Source organism: Lutjanus erythropterus, chromosome 14 (genome assembly GCF_056507025.1).
Source record: "Lutjanus erythropterus isolate fLutEry1 chromosome 14, fLutEry1.hap2, whole genome shotgun sequence".
Taxonomy (NCBI): Eukaryota; Metazoa; Chordata; class Actinopteri; order Lutjaniformes; family Lutjanidae; genus Lutjanus; species Lutjanus erythropterus.
Genome location: NC_139330.1, coordinates 4,462,657 through 4,487,918, shown reverse-complemented (window position 1 = coordinate 4,487,918; position 25,262 = coordinate 4,462,657). Strand labels below are relative to the sequence as shown.

General features: G+C 39.2%; 4 protein-coding genes across 6 annotated transcripts; 3 read left to right on the top strand and 1 right to left on the bottom strand.

Moving 5' to 3' along the window:
• The first annotated feature begins 32 nt into the window (after positions 1 to 32).
• Positions 33 to 2,349, top strand: LOC146315069 (dual specificity protein phosphatase 13A-like). The gene is made up of 3 exons (XM_084736211.1): positions 33 to 166; positions 334 to 551; positions 642 to 2,349. Exons 1-3 carry the CDS (start codon positions 42 to 44, stop codon positions 851 to 853), a joined length of 555 nt encoding a protein of 184 aa, XP_084592337.1. The 5' UTR covers positions 33 to 41; the 3' UTR covers positions 854 to 2,349.
• Positions 2,350 to 2,896: 547 nt separating this feature from the next.
• Positions 2,897 to 7,100, top strand: LOC146315068 (uncharacterized). Its single transcript, XM_084736678.1, has 7 exons — positions 2,897 to 3,023; positions 4,013 to 4,138; positions 4,227 to 4,468; positions 5,722 to 5,938; positions 6,057 to 6,179; positions 6,258 to 6,475; positions 6,864 to 7,100. The coding sequence occupies exons 2-7, from the start codon at positions 4,014 to 4,016 to the stop codon at positions 7,091 to 7,093; spliced, it is 1,155 nt and encodes a 384-aa protein (XP_084592804.1). The 5' UTR covers positions 2,897 to 3,023; position 4,013; the 3' UTR covers positions 7,094 to 7,100.
• A 621-nt stretch (positions 7,101 to 7,721) lies between these two features.
• LOC146315067 (dual specificity phosphatase 29) lies at positions 7,722 to 12,025 on the top strand. Of its 2 annotated transcripts, none has more exons than XM_084736679.1 (4): positions 7,722 to 7,875; positions 10,007 to 10,194; positions 10,686 to 10,909; positions 11,685 to 12,025. In XM_084736679.1, exons 2-4 carry the CDS (start codon positions 10,016 to 10,018, stop codon positions 11,906 to 11,908), a joined length of 627 nt encoding a protein of 208 aa, XP_084592805.1. In that variant the 5' UTR covers positions 7,722 to 7,875; positions 10,007 to 10,015; the 3' UTR covers positions 11,909 to 12,025. The 2 variants fall into 2 exon arrangements, with proteins under 2 accessions (XP_084592805.1, XP_084592806.1); XM_084736680.1 differs by having other exon boundaries at positions 7,745 to 7,875; positions 10,004 to 10,194.
• A 1,904-nt stretch (positions 12,026 to 13,929) lies between these two features.
• Positions 13,930 to 25,007, bottom strand: adka (adenosine kinase a). Of its 2 annotated transcripts, none has more exons than XM_084736675.1 (11): positions 24,850 to 25,007; positions 21,702 to 21,776; positions 20,129 to 20,182; positions 17,627 to 17,705; positions 17,318 to 17,490; positions 16,293 to 16,401; positions 15,889 to 16,059; positions 15,744 to 15,779; positions 15,454 to 15,568; positions 15,230 to 15,316; positions 13,930 to 14,196 (listed from the first exon to the last, which is right to left on the bottom strand). In XM_084736675.1, exons 1-11 carry the CDS (start codon positions 24,939 to 24,941, stop codon positions 14,072 to 14,074), a joined length of 1,116 nt encoding a protein of 371 aa, XP_084592801.1. In that variant the 5' UTR covers positions 24,942 to 25,007; the 3' UTR covers positions 13,930 to 14,071. The 2 variants fall into 2 exon arrangements, with proteins under 2 accessions (XP_084592801.1, XP_084592803.1); XM_084736677.1 differs by lacking the exon at positions 24,850 to 25,007 and adding an exon at positions 23,808 to 23,936.
• Between the last annotated feature and the right edge of the window lie 255 nt (positions 25,008 to 25,262).

Sequence of the window (25,262 nt, the reverse complement as noted above, 5' to 3'; positions counted from 1 at the left end):
GTGTTGGGGTCTGTTGGAGGAGCACTCTACGTCCGGGGAGAATGTCAGGGAGCAACCGGCTACAGGACCTGGTGCTCATTAAAGAGCTGGAGCTCATCTTGGATTCCTGCACGCTGGAGCTCACACCAGTAGATGAAGTCTGGCCCAACCTGTACATAGGAAATGTGTGAGTGCCTCATGTGTGTAGAGTCTGTTTCATGAGCTCTGCAAGAGAGAAATTGATTAGTTTTATCAGCCTGTTAAAGTGCAGTCCCTATGTAAGTGCTCCATGATGCTATTTCTCATGTTTCCTCTTTATTCCCCTTGTTTGTGTCTGTTTTGTGTGTTTCCCAGGGCTGTTGCACAGAACAAAAAGACATTACATAAGCTTGGCATCACTCATGTCCTAAACGCAGCTCACTCTAAGCAGGGCAGCATTGGCGACCAGAGCTTTTACGGGAACACCTGTGTTTACTTCGGCATCCCAGCAGAGGATTCAGATCACTTTGACCTCAGCCAGTACTTTAAACCTGCAGCTGACTTCATACATAAAGCCCTGAAGAGCAAAGATGGTAAAGAATATGAATGTGACACTCTCATTAAAATGCTTACAGTTTTGTACAATTTCTCTACTTTCTTTCACACTCTGTCCTGCTCAACAGGAAAAGTGCTGGTGCACTGCATCATGGGAGTGAGTCGATCTGCCACTTTGGTGCTGGTTTACTTGATGCTGCGACAGCGTCTCTCTCTGAGAGATGCGCTGAGACGTGTTGTCCAAAAACGAGCCATTTACCCCAACCAGAATTTCCTGTCCCTCCTCCTCAGGCTGGATGAACGGCTGACACTCAAACGGAGGTTCTGTCCTCTTCTCTGACATCCCTAAATCTCTTTTTTCACCTCCTTTACTTCATCACATTAGACTTCTCTCTCTTTCCATGTGTTGCACTTCAAATCTAATCAGTCTGGACAATATTTGTAAATAGTGATTTGCTATCAGAATATCTATGATGTAGTTAGAGGTGTGAGTTGGATGGTGGTGAACACTGGAGTGACATTTCAGGTCCATATTTTTTATTTTTCAGTTTAAACGTATAATATGCAGGATTGGTTGGTTGCTGTTTTGTAAATGCACCATACTAAGTTGGCCCCTCCTCCCTGACTCAACAAATGAGAAAGAGCAGTGGTGGTCGAGTGAGCTTAAGAGTTATGAAGTGAGGGAGCAGCAAAGCCGTGAACAAAGCTGTGAATTATGTTCTGAACAGGGTTGGGGAAAAGTACTTTTAAAAGTGGCTCATTACATTACAAGATTACTGCCATTAAAAAGTTACTTGTTACATTACAGCATTACCTGAGAAAAGCAACTCATCTGAGTACTGTTGCGTTACCAAAAATGAAAACCTCTTTGCCATGCCTCACGCACGTTGGTTATATTGTCCTGATGATCTAACAGCATACTGCAAATTACTCAGCTGAAAACAATAAGACATGGCTTGTATAGGTGACGGTACATCATGTTTCAATGTGCAGCTAATGAACCAGTTAGCTTAACTGTGTGCCTACATACAAACTATAAAAGTGCTCAGGCTTTTCATGTTTCCATGTTTTTGTAAATTAGTATGTCGGTTCCTCTGACATAACTTCCAAGGCTAAAAATCTCTCCACGGGTAAATTAATCTGGAGTACTGACTCAAACAAATATTTGATCGTGGGGAATTAGTGCAATACATCCACCTCAAGACCCAACTGGAGATAGTCTGTGATTTCAGTGTCCGCTGAGACCACAGGCTGACTGTCCTTTGCCTCAAATGAAAAAGTCACCATCAGTGTCTCCTCTGGTGGCAGGTGCAGGCAGTTTTACTTCTTGCACTGTGATGGTAATGGACTGCTTCATTGAAAACATAACTAAATGAGGAGCAGTTGAGTTTCAAAACTTAAGAATTTCCTTGCTCGTTGCAACAAAAAGTAATCTGTGTACTCCAACATATTTCTTGGTAATGTGTTCCAGAACTGAGCCCCAAAATGTTCCAAAGAGCAAAATAATGAGAAAATGAGAGGACAGCGTCTGTGGAGATACAGACACAACCACACACTTCTGGTGGGTCATGAATGATTTTTGAAAGGGATTATTCTTTATATGTCTATACTTTTCTTTGTGACTGAAATCCTGCACAGTATACCTTTAATTTCTGGGTACAGCAGCAATGTCCCTGTGCTGTGAAATGTTGTAAATATCTAAGTACAGTGTCATATTTCTCTGATGTTCGTTTTCATATTCAAACTGTATTCAAATGTTTTCTGTCAGTGTCCACAAGCTTTGTAAATACAGCTTTATGTCTCAGTGTGAATTTTCATTAAAGACATTTTATGATATTTCAGTTTAATATTTTGGCTGGCTGCATATGATGAGAAGAACTCCAACAAACAGTTCAATACCTCAAAATATTCAGTCTACTGAAATGAAAAACAGCTAATTCTCATGAAAGCCGAAATGACTAGTCAATTAATCAGTTAGTAGATTGACGAAAAAAATGAACCTGATTGCTGAGTCTCATTCCCAAAGCTTCAGTATTTGATGAAAAAAAATTCACAACAAATGCAGTCAAAGTTAAGACGTCACTGGTGAATGTTATTCACAGCCTGGATCATATTTCTTAAAGGAGCAGAGCAGTCGGCTCCTGCGTAGCAACACAGTCACACACAGTACTACAGCAGTATATTACATAACAGTCTGCAGTCATGGAAACTAAGCAAATGAGCTGATGTTAAAGTTCACAGCAGTATAATGCCATGTTGTTCATATGAATAAGACTTCAGGCATGCAGTAAAATTTCATTAAATTTGTTTTAAAGTGCCTGAACTGCTGATAAAATAACATTCTGCAGGATGTTTTGTTACTAACAAGTGTATGATTACAGAGTTATAAAAGGAAACAGGCCACAGTCGTGTGTGTGTGTTTGTGTGTGTGTGTGTGTGTGTGTGTGTGTGTGTGTGTGTGTGTGTGTGTGTGGACAGTAGAAGACGAGATCGCACTACCTTGAAAGGAGGTAAGTTCATATGAGAGTGTAAATAACAGTGGAAACAGGTTAGTTTGAGGATCTGTCAGGTTCGTTTGCTCAGTCTGTCATCTCTGATTTTACCACTGAGGATGATGCAGTAGGTTTCTGAGAAAAGGTTATTGTGAGACGTGTATATTGTAAACATGTATGGAAGATATTTCAGACAAAATGAACTCCTTGTGTGTGCTTTTTGTTTGTGTGCAGTGGTGGAACGTAATATAACTACATTTAGTCAAGTACAAATGTGAGGTACTTTCATGCCACTTTCTACTTCCACTAATTCAGAGAGAAATATTATAGTTTTTACTTCACTACAAATATTTGACAGCTTTAGTTACTTTACAATTGCGCATACAAAACATACAAAGAGCATATAAAATAAAACATAAAGGATGACCTGTAATATATTTGCTTCTCTTACTTCAATGCTACAGCCACAGTGTCCCCCTTTGAAATTTCTATTCTGTGACAGAATAACTTTTTATTTGCCTGTTTCATGTTGATTAGAGTTAAAGTTAATGCCATATGTTTGCTGAATGACTAAGTGTCTGTTTGTGAGTTGTGACAAATCAAATAATAATCTTGTAGAAGCTGTAAATGTTTGTAACGGTTAAACTGAGCAACATGTAATGGAGTCTGGCAGGCAGTGGGTAGGGGAAAATAATGCACTTCAACTACAGACCGTATATTAAATATTGGTTCAGCTTATTTAATATAACCTTTATGGATCCAAGGCACTATTTGAACAGCAGTATTTGTACTTGTATTTCATATTTGAACAATAGGGACGTCTGATTACACTTGCATCCTTTTGCTTAAATAATATTTTCAATGCAAGACTTTACTTGTAGCAGAGCATTTTACAATGTGGTATTAGTACATTACTTGAGTAAATGATCTGAATACTTCCTCCACCACTGGTTTGTGTGTGTGTGTGTGTGTGTGTGTGTGTGTGTGTGTGTGTGTGTGTGTGTCAGCATGTCTCTTAGGGATCCACCATACGAACCTCCTTCTGTCTCAGAGCTGCAGGAGATCCTGCTGGCAGACAGACAACCTACTGGACATGTCAATCAAGTCTGGCCTAACCTTTACTTAGGCAACGAGTAAGTTCACATACAGTAACATGTGCACACACACATCTAAATAAACATCCTGCACTCATACAGAAGTGAATGTGTGATCGTGTTTCAGGGTGGCGGCTCGTGACAAGGGTACTCTTCAAAGTCTGGGCATAACTCACATTGTTAATGCTGCTCACGGGCCCCGTAACACCAGCCCTGGACTCTACTTCTACGTCAACACCGGCCCATGTTTCTACAGAGACATGACAGTGGACTATTATGGGGTGGAGGCTGATGATGCAATAGATTTCATCCTAAGTCCTTTCTTTTACCCAACAGCACGATACATCAGGGCTGCACTGGCCATGGGAGGCAAGTTAGTCTCACTTATGGCAGAGATGATGCATTGGATTTCATTAGGCTGGCTTTACACAGTGAAATGTTCACGCAACTTTAGTTGGCTGAAACATGATGATATCAAACATTCCACATTACAAACATTTCAACTTGACAATGCCTTATTACCAAAATGAATAAATTAATATAACAGAAGGTGATCTTTTGGGGATTTTCAGAAGGTGATCCTCATAGACTTAGGTTGGTAACACTATCAACAAACATGATGAAGGCAAAGTTGCAGTTACCAGATAGGCAGGTATTGTTACTGCTGCTGTTTTATAACTGACCTTTAATATAAAGTTTTGATGAAAATCAGAGCTGTTATCTAAAATACAACCATATATCTAGCTGCAGTTACATACTAATGTCAGGAGACAGCAACAAAGAGCTATTTATTTCTTTATTTTCCTTGAGGACCAACGCATTGACAAGAGGTTTGTGGCATCAAGCTCCTTGAATAGAATGTGAAATGATCCATCCATCCATCCAGTAGCCAGTAGGTGGCGTTTTTTCCTCCAGCATATCAACAAACATTATTGCAACAATAGCTCTCTTCCTATTCTCTGAGACAATCATTATGAAAGAAAGTATCCAGCTAGGGCCAGATGGAAAAGTGATACAAAACATCTAAACTATTATTATCATGCAGGAAAATGATACAAAATAAGATACAAAGATATAAATGTAGTTACAATGACACTTCCCACTTGATATAATCAAGCAAGAAAACAATTATTACAAAAAACAATCAAACAGCTAATTTGAGTGAAATTAACTCTTTAATTGTGCTACATGAAAGTTTAATTATTTTTTTTAATTGCACTGTGTAACTGTCATGTTGCATGGAAATGTTGTTTCATGCAATTTACAACCTACAGCTAAATACATGAAAGTTTCACCTTGTAAAGCCAGAGATTGTACAGGTGTACCTAATGGTATGTTCAGACTACTGGCAACAGAACTTCAGGCTACAGGCCAATTTCAGGAAGCGACATGAAGCCAGGAACTGATGTCTGACACGCTGTGTGTCAGGCGCAATACACACAAATGAAAATTGAACTGGCATAAACTTTTCTCAGCACTTGGCGATAATGTAGTTGGCCACGTTTGGCCGTTTTTATAGCTGTGTTGCTGATAATGTGAACATATGGTAATAAAGTGGCCACAGAGTGTATATTTTGCTGCATATCTGGTGCTGAAGGTAACAGTAAATGTCCCCTGTCAAGGACGGGTGTTTGTCCATTGTCTGATGGGTGTGAGTCGCTCTGCAACACTGGTGCTGGCCTTCCTGATGATTGCGGAGGGCCTGAGGCTGCAAGAAGCAGTGGCTGCCGTCAGGCCACACAGAGACATCTGTCCAAACCCCGGCTTCCTGCAGCAGCTCCGAAGCCTTGACATGAGCCTGGAGAGGGAGAGGAGGAAGCGACGACAGGCTCTAAAACTGTAAAGACACAACCAGTCACACACAAAGCCATAAACATCCACACATGCACACACACACACACACACACACACACACACACACACACACAAACACACATACACATCTTTATCGCTGCAGAGATCACACAGCCCAGGAGGAGGAAATGCCATCTCTGACAGAGCTGAGGCAAATCATCTGGACAAACAGGAAGCCAGTGGCACCTTTCAACCAAGTCTGGCCCAACTTGTACATTGGAGATGCGTGAGTGGAAAAATCACAACCAGCAGCTTGAATTTATGTAAAAGATATTAAAATAAACCAGTCTGCATGTGTCGGCAGGTCTGTGGCACGAGATAAATCCAAACTCTCATCTCTGGGTGTGACTCACATACTGAATGCTGCAGCAGGTCGACACCGGATCAACACAGGTCAGCAGTTCTACGGTGACCTTGAGGTGGAATATCTCGGTGTTGAAGCTGCAGACCATCCAGAGTTTAACCTCCGACCTTTCTTCAACCCTGCTGCACAGTTCATAGACAGTGCTCTGAAGAAAAATGGTCAGTGTGCAAATATGACAGCTGAATTCATAATGTAGTGACACAAATGCACTTTTTGTGGGGGCAAAACTACATAAGCACATCTGAAATACAAATCAGAGAAATCAAAGAAATCAAAGAAATGCAATATAAAGACAGTTATTAAAAGCTTAGTTATTGCTTTATGCCAGAATATTCTAATTTATTTAAACATGTTAAGGAATTACTGAAAAGTTTATACACAATTAGGCTGGATTGTGCCAATGAGAATTTGTTTTTAAACCTGACTAAATCATGCTTTAACTTCAAATTATGTTGCATGTGTATTATACATAATGTAATGCCTTCTACTCTTCCTCCTTTACTTTACTGAAGTGTTATTAAATACAGTAATCAAAGTATATTCCAGGGAAGGTGTTTGTCCACTGTGCCATGGGTGTCAGTCGCTCTGGAGCCCTGGTTCTTGCGTATCTGATGATCGTCCAGGGCCTATCATTAGTGGAGGCCATCATCGCTGTGCGTTTGAACCGAGACATCGGACCAAACTCCGGATTTCTAGAGCAGCTCAGGCAGCTGGATCTGAGCCTCAGTCCGCAGAGTGGACAGGTCACAGAGGAGTACCACGCTGATGCATCGTAACGAAGTATATAACATGTACTTTAACCCTTGCCAGGCACCTGTTTTATCTTAATGCACATTTTCTGTGATAACTATTAAATCTGACACATAGAGATGTGATCTGTGTGTCATTTGTTACAAGAAAAGCTCAGAGTCAGTCTCATATGTGATTTCCACCTCAGCAACAATTAGTAAAATGTAACAACTGAATGCTTTCAGTTTTACGTCTCCAGAAATAACTGTGCTGACAAAGTTTACTGATCTCCACACCTGTCTACACATTACTGACATTCTTATAATAACGATAATGTAATATGCCACTAAACTTCTTTTGCTTTTTCTGGCATCATTTCTCATGATTCAGTGTTTCTTAACCACACAGGCTAAAGAAAAGTAATCACTGTCACATTAGAGGACTCAGATCACATTAGGAAGGCTGTGAGAAAGTGTGTGTGTGTGTGTGTGTGTGTGTGTGTGTGTGTGTGTGTGTGTGTGTGTGTGTGTGTGTGTGTGTGTCACGTTGTTGAGGTCAGGTGTTGCAGCCCAGCTGCCTAAAAATATCATCTTAAACACAGAGCCTGAGAGAGCAGTTACCATTCTAGATCTGTCTGTCAGCCTTTATGCTTAGCGCAGAGGGACATCTGTCTCTCTCTCTCTCTCTCTCTCTCTCTATCTCTCTCTCTCTCTCTCTCACACACACACACAGTTCACAGTTCACACATGTCCACTGAAGGAAAGTTGAGGTGCTGGTCTGCGATCTTGCCCAGGAACAGATTTAAAACTTTAAGCAGACAAAGACAAAGGTAAGCAATTTCTTTAATTTTTTTTATTATAAGATTCAACATATAGAGTAGATGAACTCTGAGCATTTATCATCATCATCATCATCATCATCATCATCATCATCATCATCATCATCATCATCAGCATCATCATCATCATCCTCTCTCTGTTTTAACTCTGTTTTACTCCAAACCACTTAATCTGGAGCAGCGGTTCTCACAAAAGGCTTCATAGTTTAAACAATAATATTTATATTTTTAAATCAAAAATAGTTCATAAATTACATTCTAATCTAATTATATCTATAATTCTTAATAAATACATCTTCCTCCTGCCATTCATCACCCACATGTCACCCATTAATGGTGAAAAGCTCTCTCTATCATATTCAAGTCCCTGGCATGGCTTATTTTTGTTCTTTTTCTGTTTTTATTAGTCTTATATTTTCTATTATTTACATTTTGTATATACATATATAAAATTAAAAACCTCTGCAAGAGAACACCTTTAGGTTGTGGTGGAACACGAGATTCATATCATGGATGTGCAGCCGACAATTCTGCAGCAACTGTGTCATGCTACCATATCATGATAACATATGATGAAAATGGACCAAACTCTTTCAGAGATGTTTCCAGCACCTTGTGAAATCAAAAAATTATGACAGTTCTTAAGGTAAAAGGGAGTCCAACCCTAAAGTGGCCGTTGAGTGTAAATGAACAATAAACTGAGAGATTAATTGAAAAAAGTTAATCAATTAATGAATAGCTCAAATTAGAGATTCAGATTATGAATATCAAAACAAAGGAAATTATTTCATTTGTTCCTTTTTTTTTTTTTTTTTTTTTTTAGCTCACCTTAGCTTTGACAAAGAAAGTTCACAAATTCATGTGATACATGGTTTTCACAGACACTAGCCATTTTTATGGGATTTGTTTTTGCAATTTCGATTTTTGTGCAATAAATGAATCATTCCTGTTTCTGTACTATTTCATCTATTAGTACCATTTCAAATCTATTATCATTTAAGCAACACTTCTTGGTGTGACAAAACTGCACTGATATGCCGTCCACGCCATTTAACAGTAAGTCTGACTCTCACTGTTCACTTTAACTTGCCTGTGGTGGCTACAAAGAAGTGACGTCTGCTCGAGCTCCAGTTACATCCAACAGCTGATAAGTGAAGTTTTGCCTCAAGAAGACCCAGAGCACTACTAAAGTGGAGTTCAATGGAAATTAATGTGTGACACCAGCTAGTCAATCAGAGTTACTTAACAAACTTTATTGTGAATTCAGTTATTTGTTTCACACACAAAACTATTGTGTCACACAAATTGTGTATCCAGGAACTATTTAGTTTCAATTAATATTCAGTATTCTTTTATTTAGTTATGTATAGATACCTAAATAAATAAATAAATCTATGTATAAATTCATAAATTTATGAACTTTTTGAAATTGAATATGTGAGTGAGATGCATTGTAACAATTTAAGCAACATCTTCCATACATCTGTGACAGGTGGGTGCCATCCTGTAAAGTGTTACAAAGAAAGCTTACATTGACTTAAAGAATCCAAAAACCCAAAGAAACTAAGAAAACCAGCAGGCTGGAACCAGTGAGTATTATTCTTAAAATTGACTCAGATGATTAATCGATTATAGAAATAAGAAGCAGCTCTAAATTTGTATATGAAATATTACTGCAGTGTGTAAGATTTGCAAATTACAACAGAAATAGAATACAATACATATTTATGTTTCCATTAGTGTATGATCACCTGAAAATAAGAATTTCAGCTTTTACATTAACATAGACTGAGCCGTTTATATCTGCAGAGGGCATGAGTCCTCTTCCATGGAGTTTGCCGTGTTGTACTGCCATGTTTCTACAGTTGCCTGGAATGAACAAACCAAGCGCTGGCTCTAGATGCGGCCTTTCACCTTTATCATGAGCCAGTTTCTGCTGCACCTTTGGAGGGGGAGGTGATGTGTTTCCAATCTACCAGCTTACCACTAGATGCCCCTAAATCCTACAAGCTGGTCCTTTAACATCGTATCTACAAAGCTTGGACACAAATAAACACTGTGCAGACATGCTTTTGTAGTTTGTGATTCAGGGATTTGTGCGTGTGTCTTTTGTGGGCAGCAGAGGTGAGATATGTCCTCCTGTGTGGTGAAGCCCAGAAGCAGGAACCCGTATGCAGCAGTGCGGGTGGACCCAGACAGTGATTACATCACACCAGGAACATTAGACCTGGAGCAGCTGTTCTGGACCGGCACCGGGGCTCAGTATGCACATGTCAACCAGGTCTGGCCCAGTGTCTACATCGGTGATGAGTAAGTAAACACACACAGATGGATGCCACCACTCCATTTCCTCCCACTGTACAAAAATTAAGCCAAAATATCACATGACTGCTGCCATCTTGTGCCGGTGACATAATTTGGAGCCAAAGTCTACGCAGTAGTGACCAGCGTCAGAGCAGCACTTTTCGAGGCCGACCGACTCAAAGGCAAACGGAACTCAGTTGTCAATCATGACCAAACAGATCAGAAAAATGAACATTTTAATATATACCAGCACTATAAGAACTACCTAAAATGACAGAAACCACATTTGGGAAAATTTATTTGAAATGTTCTTTGATGTTTTAGTTCAGCCCATGTCCTATGGATTAACAGTGAGGCAGGATTTATGACCTGTACTGCAGCCTGCCACCAGGGGGCGATCAAGATGTTTTGGCTTCATTGTTGTTGAGCTGTCATATTGTCCATTTCTATGTACAGTCAGTGGTTGAAATTCATGATACTGAATCTGTGTGTTGCAGGAAAACAGCTCTGGAGCGTCCTGGTCTGAGGGATCTGGGTATCACACATGTCCTTAATGCAGCAGAGGGAAAATGGAATAATGTGCTGACTGGTGCCGATTACTACCGTGACATGGACATCCAGTACTACGGTGTGGAGGCTGACGACAAACCCACCTTCAACATCTCCCAGTACTTCTGCCCTGCAGCCCAGTTCATACACGAGGCACTCAGTCAACCACAGAGTGAGTCCTGGAGGAAATCAAAAGTATTCTCTGGAAGTGTGAGGCAGGCCTACCCAGGGGGTCTCCCAACAGTTTCAAGGGAGGCTCAGTGCATGAAACTGAAAAACTATTACACAAGTTATCAAAGATGGATCACATTGAATAGTGTAAATGTGTGTGATTTGGTTGAAGAGAGTCCAGTTTTTTTTCCCTGAGCTTCCCAGTGGGCACCAAACAGGATTTCAGTGTTGGAAAGTGGTTGATATTTGGTCTGAATGGTGGGTGCATCATCAGTGTGCCACAAAACACAGATTTGTTTAATCATGTTGATAATCTGTTCAATTGTAAGTGGAGAAAGATTGATTAATATGAAGGCATTTCTTCAAAGTCATATTTCACTGGTAGGCGAAATCTGGTCTACACAATACAAACAATATATGCTGCCAACAAGAAGCCTTGAGGACATTGTGATTGGAGTTCTTGTAAAATACAGATACTGTGCTTATTGCTGTAGCCTAAGCAAGGATTTATGTCTATTTGGTTACAACTTCTGCAGGTATATGCACCAGGATGGACAGTTTAATATTCAAGGTTCAATGCAGGACTGCAAATCACGATCAAATATGGTCTAACTGTAAACGTTCGAACAATGTCTTCAAATAGTCGATATAAAAACTTTCACTTTTTTAACCAATTCTGGACTACTTTTTTGATCATAGTCATTGCTGCTCTGGAGAATTAATTTCACTGTTGTATCTTTCTAATTAATCTATCTTTACCTCATTTTTTCTTCTAGACAAAGTGCTGGTCCACTGCGTGATGGGTCGCAGCAGATCAGCCAGTCTGGTCTTGGCATACCTGATGATGAAACACAGCTTATCAGTGGTGGATGCTATTGAGCATGTGCGACAGCGCCGCTGCATCCTGCCCAATCATGGCTTCCTCAAACAGCTTAGAGCTCTGGACATCACATTACAGGAGGAGAGGATGAGACAAAGAAAAGAGATGCAAGACAGATAGTACACAATACACAGATAATATGCCTGTTCAGTGTTTCTTCTGAATTTATCTCTGTTATACAAAATTGTCCTTCATGTTTCTTTAACTATTGTTATTAAATGGTTTTGTTTTTCACAACTGTGCCAGTCTCATTAAGTTGAAATGTAAAATTGAACCATGGGGTGTCCTCATAGCTTAGTTTTGGTTTGTTTTTAACTATAGTGGCAGTTGTTGGTACTTATCAGCAGTGGTGGAAGAAGTATTCAGTCTTTCCTTAAGTAAAATAACTACTTCCACACTTTAAGTCTTACCTTGAAAATAATACCCAAGAAAATGTCAGAATAATCTCCAAATCAAAAATGTAACATGACATTGTACTAATTTTTATTATATCATTATATTATTACTTGGGCATTCATATGAAAGTAGCATTTTAGTGTTGAACTTTGTTAACGTGGAAATTATCTTGAGTAATTTTGTATAGGAGTGCAGCTAACCATCATTTTCATTATGGATCAGGAGTGCCGAATTAGTTATTATAAATACATTAAAATAATTAAAAGGAAAAGCAGAAAATCAACACGTGTGAAGAAGGAAACATGAAATGTTTTCACATAAAAATGACTGAGAGATTATCAAAACAGCTTAAATTTTCTGCAAGTCATTTAATTTATTAATCCACTAAACATTTCATTAGATTTATTACAAAACATATTTTATAAGCTTGTCGTGTTTTGTATGCAAAAATTCATCAAGTAAGTAAAATCATGCAACAACTGTGGTGGTGTGAAAGTACAATATTTCACTCTGAATTGCAGTGGAGGATGAGTAGAAGACGGCTTTAAAAAGAAAAACTCAAAGTACAACTAACCTAAAGGTGTATTTCAGTACAGTACTTGGGACTTGTAGGTCTCTTACTAGGCATTATCAAATGATCTAATTTAAAGAAATTGAGTAAAAACATATTAAGATTTGACGAAACATTAAATAAAAATACTCAAACAGAAAAATTAACAAGAAGTTTTATTTGTGAATTGCAGTCCAGAACAGAGATGGGCAACATGAGTGCTTTTGAGACAAGGAATAAAATGTGACATAAGGCTGTTGGGTGGATCTGTAGAAGAAACAGATGAAGGATATGCACCATTTGAGTACCGACAAATACACGTACAAGTTACAAAACATTTCTTGTAATACTCAGAAAAAACTGCATGTACTTCTTGCCTGTACACATATATGTAAGTATGTTTATATTCAGGAGGGTTGTGTTCACATGTTCAGAACAATATAATACTGGCTCAGGTGATTATGGTTTGAAATGTTTGAAATGTTGGCCCCATATCACAAGTGTGGCTTGAGCCTTTATTGTAGGATATTACAAAAGATCAACAAACACTCAGAAAGAACTCAGGCCACTAACTGAGAAAAATAAATGATAGAGGAGAGATTTAAAGAACATTCACAGACTGATGTTTTCCAACAATACCTTACATGCATTTTACAAATGTGGTGTGTCCATTTACATCCACCTCATGCTGCCAGTTGCCCATAACTGGTATGGTTTGCAAGGTTCCCTACACAGACAAATGCAGTTCCACACAACACCTGTATGACTCTGCAAATGTGTAGCATTCACAGAGAAAGACATTTTAAAAGGCACTCATTACTAGAAGTGAGGAAAAGCACAGACTTTCACAGTTGAGGGGAATTTTTGAATTTTCTGACACTGTAAAGCTGACATAAAAGACTCATAATTAACCTTAAAAAAAGCCTAAAATAACTACTGCACATTTCACTGCAGTATCCAAAACCACTGCTGACAGCAGTATTTTATTATGTAGTCCTATTTATGTATAATGTGTCATCCCACTGTAGAATTAACCTGTTGTGCTTTGATTCTGTCTCCAAGGGGAAGAAGCTTGTGAGAAAAAAATAAATTTCTCTTGGCTGCATGATCCTCTAGTGGCCAAGAATAGAGAGCACAGAGACTGGCACACTCAACAGCAGGAACCCAACTTAATATTGTTAAAAAAAATTATGGATGGATGATGTGGACGGATGGTGGATTAAAAAAAAAAAAAAAAAGGCCAATGAGAACTGAGGGTAGTATTTGAAGAGGTGTCATGAGTATCACGAGTATTTCTTCAGTCTTCAGCTGGCCATAATAATGTTGTCTGGGAGTCCTCAGTTGAAGTCAGGTTTTTCTGGGAAGGTGCAACCTGCTCGTCTGATGATGACATTGGCGGCATAGTGTGCCGCCTTCACGCATTGATCCAGTGGCTTCTCCTGGACGAGCTCCGACAGGAACCCTGAACCACAGAGGGAAAAGTTAAACAGGAATCCACAGAAAACACAGGAAAGACAACAAGCAACCTTGAAATAGCGCTGTTGCGGAAAGAACAGAAAAAAAGATACCTCAAAACTCCATATACCTTTAGGTCCAGTGGATTGTTGCGACACAGACCTTTTCTCTTTAAATACTGTAGTCACTGGTGCACTGCTGCTTATTGCTGCATTAGCCAGTTAGTAGACCTATTAGACCGGGACACAGCCTCTAAGACCAACTGAGGCCGTTTGACAAGAAATACAAGATCTGAAGTGATTTAACATTACAGTGGCTCCAACCGGAGTTTGTGACTTAGTGAGTTAATCTTTATTCCTGTTGTGAAACCGAGGTTACACTGTGTTGAGATAATTTAACAAAATGTTCTGTCTCCTTGCCAGTTGCTCCCAAAAATTCAGCCATTATCCTTTTCACTGTACGCATTTAAAAGGACAGGTCAACCCAAAATCAAAAATAAATACTTTTCGCCTGGCCTGTAGTGTTATTTATCCATTTAGATTTTTTTGGTGAGTCACAGAGTTTGGAAGATATCAGCTGTAGAGATGACTGTCTTCACTCTAATACAGTGAGTTCAAAGCAGCAAAAAAATACATTTGAAAAATTTCAAATCAGTGTCTCTTTCCAAAAATCACCACCTGGTTACTGAAGATAATCCACCGACCTTGTAGTGAGTAGTTTAATGTAGGAACTACTTTCTTTCTGCAGTAGAATTTACTAGAACTACTTTCTTTCTACTACTATCTCTACAGCTGACATCTCCAAAATTCTGGAAAGAGACTTTACTATCGAGTTTTCTTTGAAAAATGTATTTTTTTGGCACTTTGGCCACCGTAAGCTGAGCCATTTAACAGGCACTTGGCTTCATGCTTGAGATATTCATTTGCGATGACTAGACAACTGTTGGCTTGACCAGATGATTAAAGGTCGACTACGAAAATCTTTCGTCAGGGGTAGCCCTACCTCGAAATGTATGAAACGATAACGCAGGAAAATCTTACCTCCTACAAAGGCATCACCTGCACCGTTTGTATCAACAATGTCCTTCGGGTCTATCTTCAGTACAGGGAATGTCTCAACCTTGTCATCTGAAAAGACACAAGAAGAAAAATTATATGGCTATAGTATACCTTAACAGGACACACAAAAGACTCAGAGACTTAAGAGTAACATAAAGAGGGGAAAGACAAAATGATAAAAAAACAAAACAAAAAACAAATCTTACTTAGAGCCATCGTGGTGTCATCCTTCCCCTGGGTCAACACTACAACTCTCTTTCTCTTTGTGTTGACTTTGGGCAAAGCCTGGGCTTTCTTGGCAATTTCCTTTATGTCCTTGGTCTACAGACAAAAGACACACAAACACAACCAGCTGATAATACACGAAATAGATGAAATACGCAGCACTAATCGTGTGGAAATTCCAAATGACTGTCAGTCCAATCTACCCTATTTTATCCCATCTATCCTACTTTCTATACCTAGAATTGTATTGTGACAACTCTAGACCACTCACCTCGAATTCTTGCTCTTTAGCAAATGCAGCTGCCTCCTGAAGAGCAAAAAAAGTGCTTATGATCAACATCTGTTTGACATGAAACACTGAACAAGCACATGCAGTGAGTATTATTTGAAGAATGTACTGTGAAAGTCTGGCTTACCGTCTCGTTGCCAAACAGCACATCGACGTAGGGCATAACCTGCATGAGGTTATCCTTGAAGAACTGGCAGATGAAGGGCGCAGAGAGGTTCAGGCAAAACAGCTTGTTATTTTCAGACGCATGCTTTGCCACTTTCAGGATGGACTCCAAGGAGACAGTCAGGAAGAAACCCTGGAAGGAAACAGTGACACTGGGTCAAGACTGATCTTCTTTTTATATCTTGATGGGCTCTAATGAATGACAGAGTAAGGTCTTGAACAAAACTGCACCAGTATGGCTGGAAATTCCCCTTGTGGGTGTTCTGGTGGTTACCACAAGCATGACATGACAGTACATGAGTTGACCTGAATATCAGAAGTAAATGGCACAACACATCATACAGTAGTTTGGTGATTACTACTTACAGCAATGTAGTAGACTTTAGCTTTTTCCACCAGCTTCCAGTTTTCTTCCAGGTCTAGATGCTTATCCTTCTTATAACAGTTAGCAGCAGCTAGGTTAGCTACCAGAGACCTGAGAGGAGGAAGGAAAAAAGAGATGTAGAGTTTAAGACAGTAAGGTTGTCAAACGTATCAATACAACATGTTTAAAATCAATACAAAACTAATATCTAATGGTGTAGTTCAGTCTTTATCATCCTGAGTGAACTTTAGCTTGCAGCATAGCAAAGCCAGTCAGTCAGCGACTTTTTCTGTATCAGCACTAGAGATGTATAATCCACTTTTATTTACTTCCAATCCAATTTCTGAATTTGGATATATGCCAATACTAATATTTAACTGACTCCAACAGTCAGTCAGTTAATGTACATCTGGAGCTTTAACTATCTGGAAAGCTTGTTTAGTTTGTGCAATGTAACTTTCTGGCTTGTGACATTCAAATGTGCAGTTGATACTCACTTCCTATGAATTTAAGTTTGCTACCTTATGTTTAAAATTGCAAGTGTGTTTGTATTGTGTTTATTCAGAACATGGTGGTTTATGTTGGTAATTATTATTTTTGTGCTAGTTTTGTGTTACACCTTGAGTGTTGAGTGTCTGGCTCATTTCTTCACTCCAGCTGCATATCTGCAGCATACCATGGAACCTGTCTTTCTCGTATAGTCTGCTACTGCAGAGTAAACATTAAAGTGCCACTCAACTCTTAATTCCTGCTGCTTAACATAGTACTTTGAAATACAATGAATAACTTATAGCAACATCAGATTGGTCCCATATCTTAATGGCACTGTCTGAATGTTGTTAGTAATAATAATAAGATGAATATAAAACACTTTTCATAGTATGCCTTGGACTTTTTTATTTTGGTGTGGTATCAAAAGAATTATCGAGTATCATTCTTTTATACAAGCTACTGCATTGAAGGTCAACTCTAATAGACAAAGAAGATCATAATGAGCCAGGATATACTTATTATTGTAATTACCCACCTGTTATCGCCAGTGATGCAAGCAGCACATGTTCCTGTGGGCTCTTCATCTTGCTCGTAGTAGTGTGCATCGATGTGCGCCTCCTCCGCCTTCTGCTTCAGGATTTCTCCAAACTTATCTTTGCCAATGCAGCCAAAGAACGTGCCCACGTTATGGGGTTGTTGGATCATCCACTACAGAAAGTGACAACAGCTCTGATCAGTCAATTCATGCTTCTCACAGAGGCCAACATTTACAGTGAGATTTCACAGAGCCTTGCTGTGGTGACAAAACGGGAAGTTTGAGTGAACTTGTGTGTACATAGCTGACCTGAGCAATCTTTATAGAGTTCTGTGTGGCTCCTCCAGCGTGGTACTCAACTTTGAACTTCTTCACTAACTCATCAAATCTACACACAAAGAGAAACAGGTATTTCACATAATTAATATTTCCAAAAGAAGATTCAATGTCATGCATAAAGTTTGTTCTCTTCTGCAAAGTTGAGAACAATATTATTCTTTGCAGTCCTTGACAAAGATTCAAACCTCACCACACATGATGATGATACAATTATGGCTCGGTAGTGAACATTTTTGAGCACTGACCAAACTGTGTCTATTTGGGACAGAAAACAAGTTCTTAAAAGTGACAGTAACACCATTTTTCAGATATGCTCATCTTCCAGTAGAGCATTAGATTATATCTGAAGCTATAGTCAGTGGCCACAAAGACTGGAAACGGGCAGAAACAGTTTGTCTAGTCCAGACAAAAAAAAAGTTAATTAGTGAAATTTACAAGTGCTAGTAGCAGTAACCTCGTCTGGTACTGGACTGTTGTGTCTGCAGAAGGCATAATTCTTCCAGGTAAAACATGCAGTACATGCATAACTGATCACTGGTTACACTATTTGAACCATTTACACCTGTTATGTAACACAATGTCAGAAGCAGCACTTTGATGCTCCACTTGGGGCTGAAGCATCTATAATTTGCCCTGTTATGCATTCTAAATATAGCTGATCTGTCAACCTACACACAGATACTGTATGTGTTTGTGCGGCTTAGATGAGTGAGACAGTGTTTTCATTGGAAAGTATAACTGGCCAACTGCTGTTAAAGGACCTGAGACTGAGACAGAAGTTGCAGAGGGGGATACATCTGGGAGATGGAGAGAAAAATGGTGTGGGGGTGGCTATTCTACCACTTTATAACAACCATCATTAATTAATAGTAAAGTGGTAGTTAATTATAAACTAAAATGAATGGTTATTTAACTAGTTTTTAACTGGTTATGAAATGTCTCAGTTTAACACAAATGCCTCTATATCACCTGCATGAGCAGACAAGACCATCAGTGAAAAGATCAGCTATTTCTGTATATTTATTTTTAATGGCCTGCCAACAGGTCGGATCCTCCTTGAAATGACATGAGTCAAGATTGTGTTTACATTTTCCCAGCCAAAGTTACAGTGAAAAAGAATCAGGAGGAGATTCTGATTTAGATCATTTTATTTTTGATTTTATATTTTGTGGTTATTATGGTGGGAAAATTACCATCTTTGTCCACAGGGAGCTCCAAAAACAAAAAAAATATGAATGTTCCTTGTAGTAGCCTTAACAAACAAGTAAATAATTATGTTTACTAATTATTACTAATGTCACAATTTATGTAATTTTATAATTAGATTGTGTAATCTAAAATAATTAGTTTATAAATTCTATAATTTGTCACAGTTGATAAGAGATTATCACTATTCCATTCTGATTAAAGTAGTAAACTTACTTTATATACAATATTAAATATTTGTTAATGATAACCAAATGACCTGTAAAACCTTTAAACCTTGTTGATGGTTAATAATTTGTTAGTTTTGTCTACAAACATTATCTGGATGGCTATTATAAAGTTGCAACTGTTAATCACAAAACTTAACGTGTGTATGTTACATTATGTATGAAACTATATGTTAGGATAAATTAACCATTTATTAATGATGGTTATCAGACAGTGTTACCCATTTTTCTTTCACATTAGGACTGTGCCCCCGAGCACTAAATCAAGAAAGGCCTGGGTGACTTAAGTACAAGCAGGAACAAGACTGACATGTTAAACACGTGTGGACTGTGCTGCATCATACTGTACATACCAAGTGACCAGTGGCCTCTACCTCTACCTCCTGACAACACTGATGACTCTAAAGTTGAGATTCATGAGTACAAATCTTCCCTGACATAAATAATTAATATATAAGGATGTAACTGTCTTTAATGAATGTAAAAAAGTTGGCTCTGTCTTTTTAATTTAAACATCTGGTTGTATCAGCTGTCTTTTATCCTGAAAAACATACTGTATGTGTGTAAATGTGAATATTTTACATTATAACAAGCACTGCCAATGTTTAAAAGCTACTACTGGGGGACTACTGGTCATCATACCATAACTGTGGAGAGTCTGAACACATCAGTATAACTGTCTCTCTCTCACACACACAGTCACACACAACTTTCTTATCTCCTGCTGTTAAATGTTTGCTTTCTGGCTCTTGTCTCAGAGGGACTGGGAGGTGAAGCGGCCTCGTTTACTATTGGCTGAGACTGTCTCTCTGTGCTGGACCTGCTGCTCTGTTATTGGTCGTCTGTAAGGGGCCGGAGGTCAATCGTGGTGCTTTCTGGTGTGCGCCTGTTATGACTGGCCCACTCCAGAACAGAGAGGACCAAACTTGGTGTGAATTGAGACATTTTCGCCCTGTACAGACTTACAAACCCTGTTAGTAGATGTGTTCTACCACATCTCATATTCTACAGGAAATGTTGCAATGAAAGAGATACGAACAGTGCTTTGTGTTTGTCCTCTGCCAGGATCTGGTCATTGGGTTTCAGACTGTACCTGCAAATAATTAAAAGAAAAAGAAAAAGAGGTATTAGTTTCTCCAGGTCATTAGAAGCACATGCCAAGTCAAAATCTGATAATTTTACCCATTTTCCACTTTCTTATTCAATGCACAACACACACAATAAGAATGCAGATTATGTTTATCTGGATCAGAGCTGCAGACACTGGTGTTGCTGCCAAATGGGTTGGTCTCTCCTATGGAAAATGTGATTTGTGTGAGTCATTCAGCCATTAAATCAAACAGAGGCTTTGAGAATCTCTGTGAAACAGTCCCTATTTACTACCTATCATCACACAATGCAAATCAATATGTTGGTCAATAATGTTGTACACACTCATGCAGTGTAGTGTAGTTTCCTCGAAAGGCAAAGGTAGGTTGAGGCTTAATGTCCAATCTGCTGAATTAAAACTGCGGTTAGATGGTTTAGCTCTAATCCTGGAATTTACGCAAGGGGGTTTGAGACTGGACTCTGAGCTGGAACCCTTTGCCCTGGTCAACTCAGGGTGACACAGCTCGGACAAACCAGAAAACTGCTGCTGTCTGTGTAGGTTTCCACCATTTCAAAGAATACAAAGTAAATAAAGATATAGGTAACTAAGAAATACATATTTACATGATCTCATAAATAAATCTCATAATTATTACAGTGTGAAGGACCATCACTTTTGCAGGAACCCCATTTAAATGTCAGTTTCCATTTGAATTGTCGAGTCACACATTTAAGCCAACACTATTTAACTACACTGATAAGCAATCATTAATAATTTGAACATGACAAAACAGGGAGAGGCACTGACTGTTCATTTCACTCAGCTATAACAGTTCAACAAATATCACCTCACAATGATTTAATACAGCAATACGTCTGCAGGACATACAGCTCTGCTGTTCACTGTGTCCTGTTGCCTTGTAACATCATTACCTTGTATCTCCATTGATCAAATTACATCATAAAGCCTCTTTCTGTCATGGTCAGACTGCTGCTGGGACGACCTCACTGACACCAAACATGGCTTTATGAAGATCTTACAGCAGCAAAAAGATGAACGTCTTTTGCAAAAAAAACAAAACAACCAAAACAGTTCATTCAGAATGTTTCTTTGACTGTTTAAGTTTATCGTCAAGAAATGTTGCAATATGTGTGTTAATGTTTAAATTATTTTTATTGACTTTGGCATGGTTTCCGTCAGTCATCCTGGTCAGAATAGATTAATGTGAGGCAGTTTCTGTCAGAAAATTTACATTTTTTTTTTCATTTCTGGGGGTTTAGTTGATTTCCAATACCTGACTATTGTTCCAGCAGATGTAATGACCCCAGTCATAACAACTGAGAATTCTTCTCCAGACATATTATGCATTTGTGATCTGTCTCCTAATAAAGACATTTTCGGAGACACTGGCGATGTCTTACTCAGACACTTCAGCATTTCTAAGCCAATCAGCATTGAGGACTACAACCATTTATGACAGTAGTTTCTTTATGCGACCCATTGCTTCAGTCCTTAAACTTACTTGTCCAAGAAGTCTTTGTCCACTACAGCAGAGATGTCCAGTAAGGGGTTTCCCATCCCAAACAGTGAATTAGGGCTGAAACATAAAGACTCGGAGTTAAAACAAAAAACACATCTCTTAAATGGCTTAACTTTAACACAATAACATAAAGTCTAGGGTAGTCAAAGTCATTGAAAGTTCAATAGATTTTTAATAGCAAGTTTTAAAATGATACATCTTTCATTAATTATACTATGGAAAGTAATGAAGCTTTAAAAAAATATCTGAGTGCTCATTCAAGACCTTGGTTCACTCTTTTGTAGATTAAAGGCATAATATGCAGTTTCCCTTAAAAACAATCTACAGACTCATATAAACATAATCCCGTCCAATCATCACTTAGGACCCACTAAGTGTGTGTTGGTAGCTGCATCTGCAGAGATCTTCGCCTCTGACTGTATTTCCTTATTTTGTCATTAATCCATCTCCTGTGTTCACTTATGTACTTCACCAACAAAAATGTCTGGAATGAGACTCAGTAAACCATTGTTCTGGTGCATTTATATACAGCTTAAACAAATCCTACTGATTCTACCGTTAACTCAACTGGAATGACAGTAATAAAAGGAACATCATACAGAGTCCATATTGCCTTCTGTTTGTCTTTACTTTCTGAAGCTGGTCTTTATGTCGAAATCTGATTTGGAATCGGTTTTATCTTCAGACTGGTTGGTTATTCAATAAAGGAACAGACAGCCCTCCTTTCAGGAACATTTCATGGACTTAAAATTCATGTTCGCTCACTCCACTGAATGTGTTGAGTGTTTACCCCAGTGCTGACCATTATTCTGCAAAAACCACAGTTTTTTTTCCTTTCCATGTGACTTTAACCACATGACTGAAAAACCTCTAATTCACACAGAAAGAAAAGCAGAAATGGCACATGTCTGAGAGATTTAGTTTGGAAACGTGCGACTCATCAGCAAACACAGCAAAAAAATATGAATATGGTCGGCGGTGAGGACCCAGTCAGTCATGCATGTAACCATGTTATGACATTCACAGCCAAGCAACATCAGGACAGCAGCAGACTGTATGCGTGTCTGTTTGTGCACTCTGTTCTTTCCTGGGGCAAACAACTGAGCACAGGGATCGAGTATCGTCACAAATCATAGTCTTGTGATGCCAAAAACATTACTTTAAACAGCACAGCAGCAGAAAAAAAAAGTGGCAGCAACTTAAAAGCACCCCTGTGCTTTGTGGCAATGCATAACAGTCCCACTGGAACCTGTCTTACACATCAGTAACCAATTACAGCGAGTGGGTTAGTCAACAACATTTGTAAGCAAATACCGAATAATCTGTTGTTCTGTGTATAATACTGCAAAGGCTCTGGGAGATTGTGGTAACATCTAAAAAGGTATAATAGGCAACATTTTCTTTAAAAATAATGTTTACAATCATATAAACATAATCCCTTTCAATCATCGCTTATGACTGAGTAGAGGTGTTTTGTGTCGGCTGTATTTGCAGAGATCCTGCCCTCTGCCTGCATTTCCTTATTTTCCCATCATATTGCTGTGTTCAGGACGTTTCGCCAGCCTCAGTCATTGGTATTTAACGTCCTGGTGCCTTTACAAAAAGCTCAGACAAATCTTATTGATTCTACCTTTACTAATACATGTAACAGATCTGTGTCTTGGTGTCATCTTTACTCTTGCATGCAAGTCTTTGATGTCATCACAATCTTGCTGTATTTCGGGGAAACCCCCAGATGGTGTGAGTCTCTGAACACGGCCCCCAACAGATGCCACCTCCTCATGAACATGTGCTCACACATTTTCCCATCAAGCTTTTATTTCTACACTTGCCCGAGGACAAGATTTAATAAAGCAAGAGGAAGCATCATGGAGGGATGGCTTTTGAAAAAGCAAAATGTAGAGACGTGGCTACCAGCGGTGACATGTGTTTCCCAGATGGGTTTTTTTGTCACTGAAAACCACACAGATGCCACACCCTTACTATCATTTTCTATAAGCACATATCTGCCAATATGCAGGCAGTTGATTACTGGGCTTGTGCAGCCAATTACACTAAACATACCTGCTTTTACATAAATTCTCTTACCGTGCAGAAGACATGGTGTCCCTCTCTCTGTGTATACTGACAGACCTGTTGAGCAGTCTAAAAACCGGCTCAGAAAGAGCTATGCATACAAAAACTTCACAATTTCAGCTCAGTGTGCGGGCAGATCGATTTTACCCTGCGACCACAGCTCCTCCCACTCGGGACTGACTGATTGGAGGCATCTGAAGGAGGGAGGGCCAGGGCAGTCTGTCTGTATGATGATTGGCTTGTCTGGCCGAATCTAGCCTCAATCCACTCACTCATTTGGAGCTAAAATGCATCGTGAGTAGAGTGCTGATGATGATAAAGGCGCCCGGGACACCCATGATGAGGATGAGACAACAGCAGGTTTAAATTGAGATAAATAAGGGAATCCGCCGAATGATGCACCGTGGCAGACAAGGGAAAAAAACATCAAAACATTACATATGCACGGCCACGTGACTACTTCGTATTTCATTGTTTTGGTGCAGTTAGTACGGGGTGGATCAGGCTAACCTTTCTCTGCAGGAATCGTTGCTACATCAAGCAGCGGAGCAATCTTTGGCAGTCATTGAAAGTATTTATCTCTGCAGCTTATAAGCATGCAAGGACAGGTGGTGGTCACGTTGAACTTATATTAGATACTGGCACCGACTGAGCAGAGAGCATGCAAGAGTTAACACGTTATTTGACAGCAACAGCAGCCTCTACACGCCCCTGACATAACTTAACTAATGTTACAATTAGCTGCCTGACCATTAGCTGTGTGGCTAGCTGCATGTTAAACAATAACCATATCAAAGGACTTTATACCGGCCAGCGACCTCCTTCTCCTCTTCTCCTCAACGTGTCTTCAGACATTTAGCTAACAGTCTCAAGAAACCCAACATTTTCAACTTCGCCATCTCATGCATACATTCATAATGTACCCAGGTTAACATTTTAAAGTCGAAATTTGACTTGCGCACGTTTTAGCATTCAAGCCACTCAGAGGAGGGTCGTGTCCCTTCGCTCCGCAGACAAGTATTTTGTTAGCTTTCTTTATTTAGCTTTTGTTCACCTCAGTTTGACGGGAGTCTTTTTGGTCGGAGACTCTGTCTTCTCCTCCTCTGAAAGTTTTAGTTTCTTTGCTTTTGGTTCGTCCGAAGCCATGGCTGACTCACTGTGCACGTTGGTATCACCTTAACCGGTGTGGTGAAAACGCGGTCGTGCTAACGAGAAGGAAGTTTTACCCTGAGTACAGCCTCGCAGGCAGACTGCTCCCGCAGGCTGTGTGACGCCCTCACAGCGCTCCACCAATGAAAGCCCTTACATTAAGTTTCGCCTGAAAGCGTTTCCGCCCATTTATTCAGCCACCGGAACTAACTCATAATAACCATGTCCATAACACTTCTTTAATAAAGATTGAATCAGTCAATATTTTAACGTAAACAATGTGTCAGCATTGAGTGTAAAAGTTCAAACAGGTATCTC

Coding starts and splice junctions, on each gene's coding strand:
- LOC146315068 (XM_084736678.1), top strand. CDS start 4,014: ATGTCTCTTAGGGATCCACCATACGAACCTCCTTCTGTCTCAGAGCTG. Junction 4,139..4,226: donor AACCTTTACTTAGGCAACGA/GTAAGTTCACAT, acceptor ATCGTGTTTCAG/GGTGGCGGCTCGTGACAAGG. Junction 6,180..6,257: donor AACTTGTACATTGGAGATGC/GTGAGTGGAAAA, acceptor ATGTGTCGGCAG/GTCTGTGGCACGAGATAAAT.
- LOC146315069 (XM_084736211.1), top strand. CDS start 42: ATGTCAGGGAGCAACCGGCTACAGGACCTGGTGCTCATTAAAGAGCTG. Junction 167..333: donor AACCTGTACATAGGAAATGT/GTGAGTGCCTCA, acceptor TGTGTTTCCCAG/GGCTGTTGCACAGAACAAAA. Junction 552..641: donor AGCCCTGAAGAGCAAAGATG/GTAAAGAATATG, acceptor CCTGCTCAACAG/GAAAAGTGCTGGTGCACTGC.
- adka (XM_084736675.1), bottom strand. CDS start 24,941: ATGGCTTCGGACGAACCAAAAGCAAAGAAACTAAAACTTTCAGAGGAG. Junction 21,777..24,849: donor AAGACTCCCGTCAAACTGAG/GTGAACAAAAGC, acceptor TTTATGTTTCAG/CCCTAATTCACTGTTTGGGA. Junction 16,060..16,292: donor CTAAAGTCTACTACATTGCT/GTAAGTAGTAAT, acceptor GTTTCCTTCCAG/GGTTTCTTCCTGACTGTCTC.
- LOC146315067 (XM_084736679.1), top strand. CDS start 10,016: ATGTCCTCCTGTGTGGTGAAGCCCAGAAGCAGGAACCCGTATGCAGCA. Junction 10,195..10,685: donor AGTGTCTACATCGGTGATGA/GTAAGTAAACAC, acceptor TGTGTGTTGCAG/GAAAACAGCTCTGGAGCGTC. Junction 10,910..11,684: donor GGCACTCAGTCAACCACAGA/GTGAGTCCTGGA, acceptor TTTTTCTTCTAG/ACAAAGTGCTGGTCCACTGC.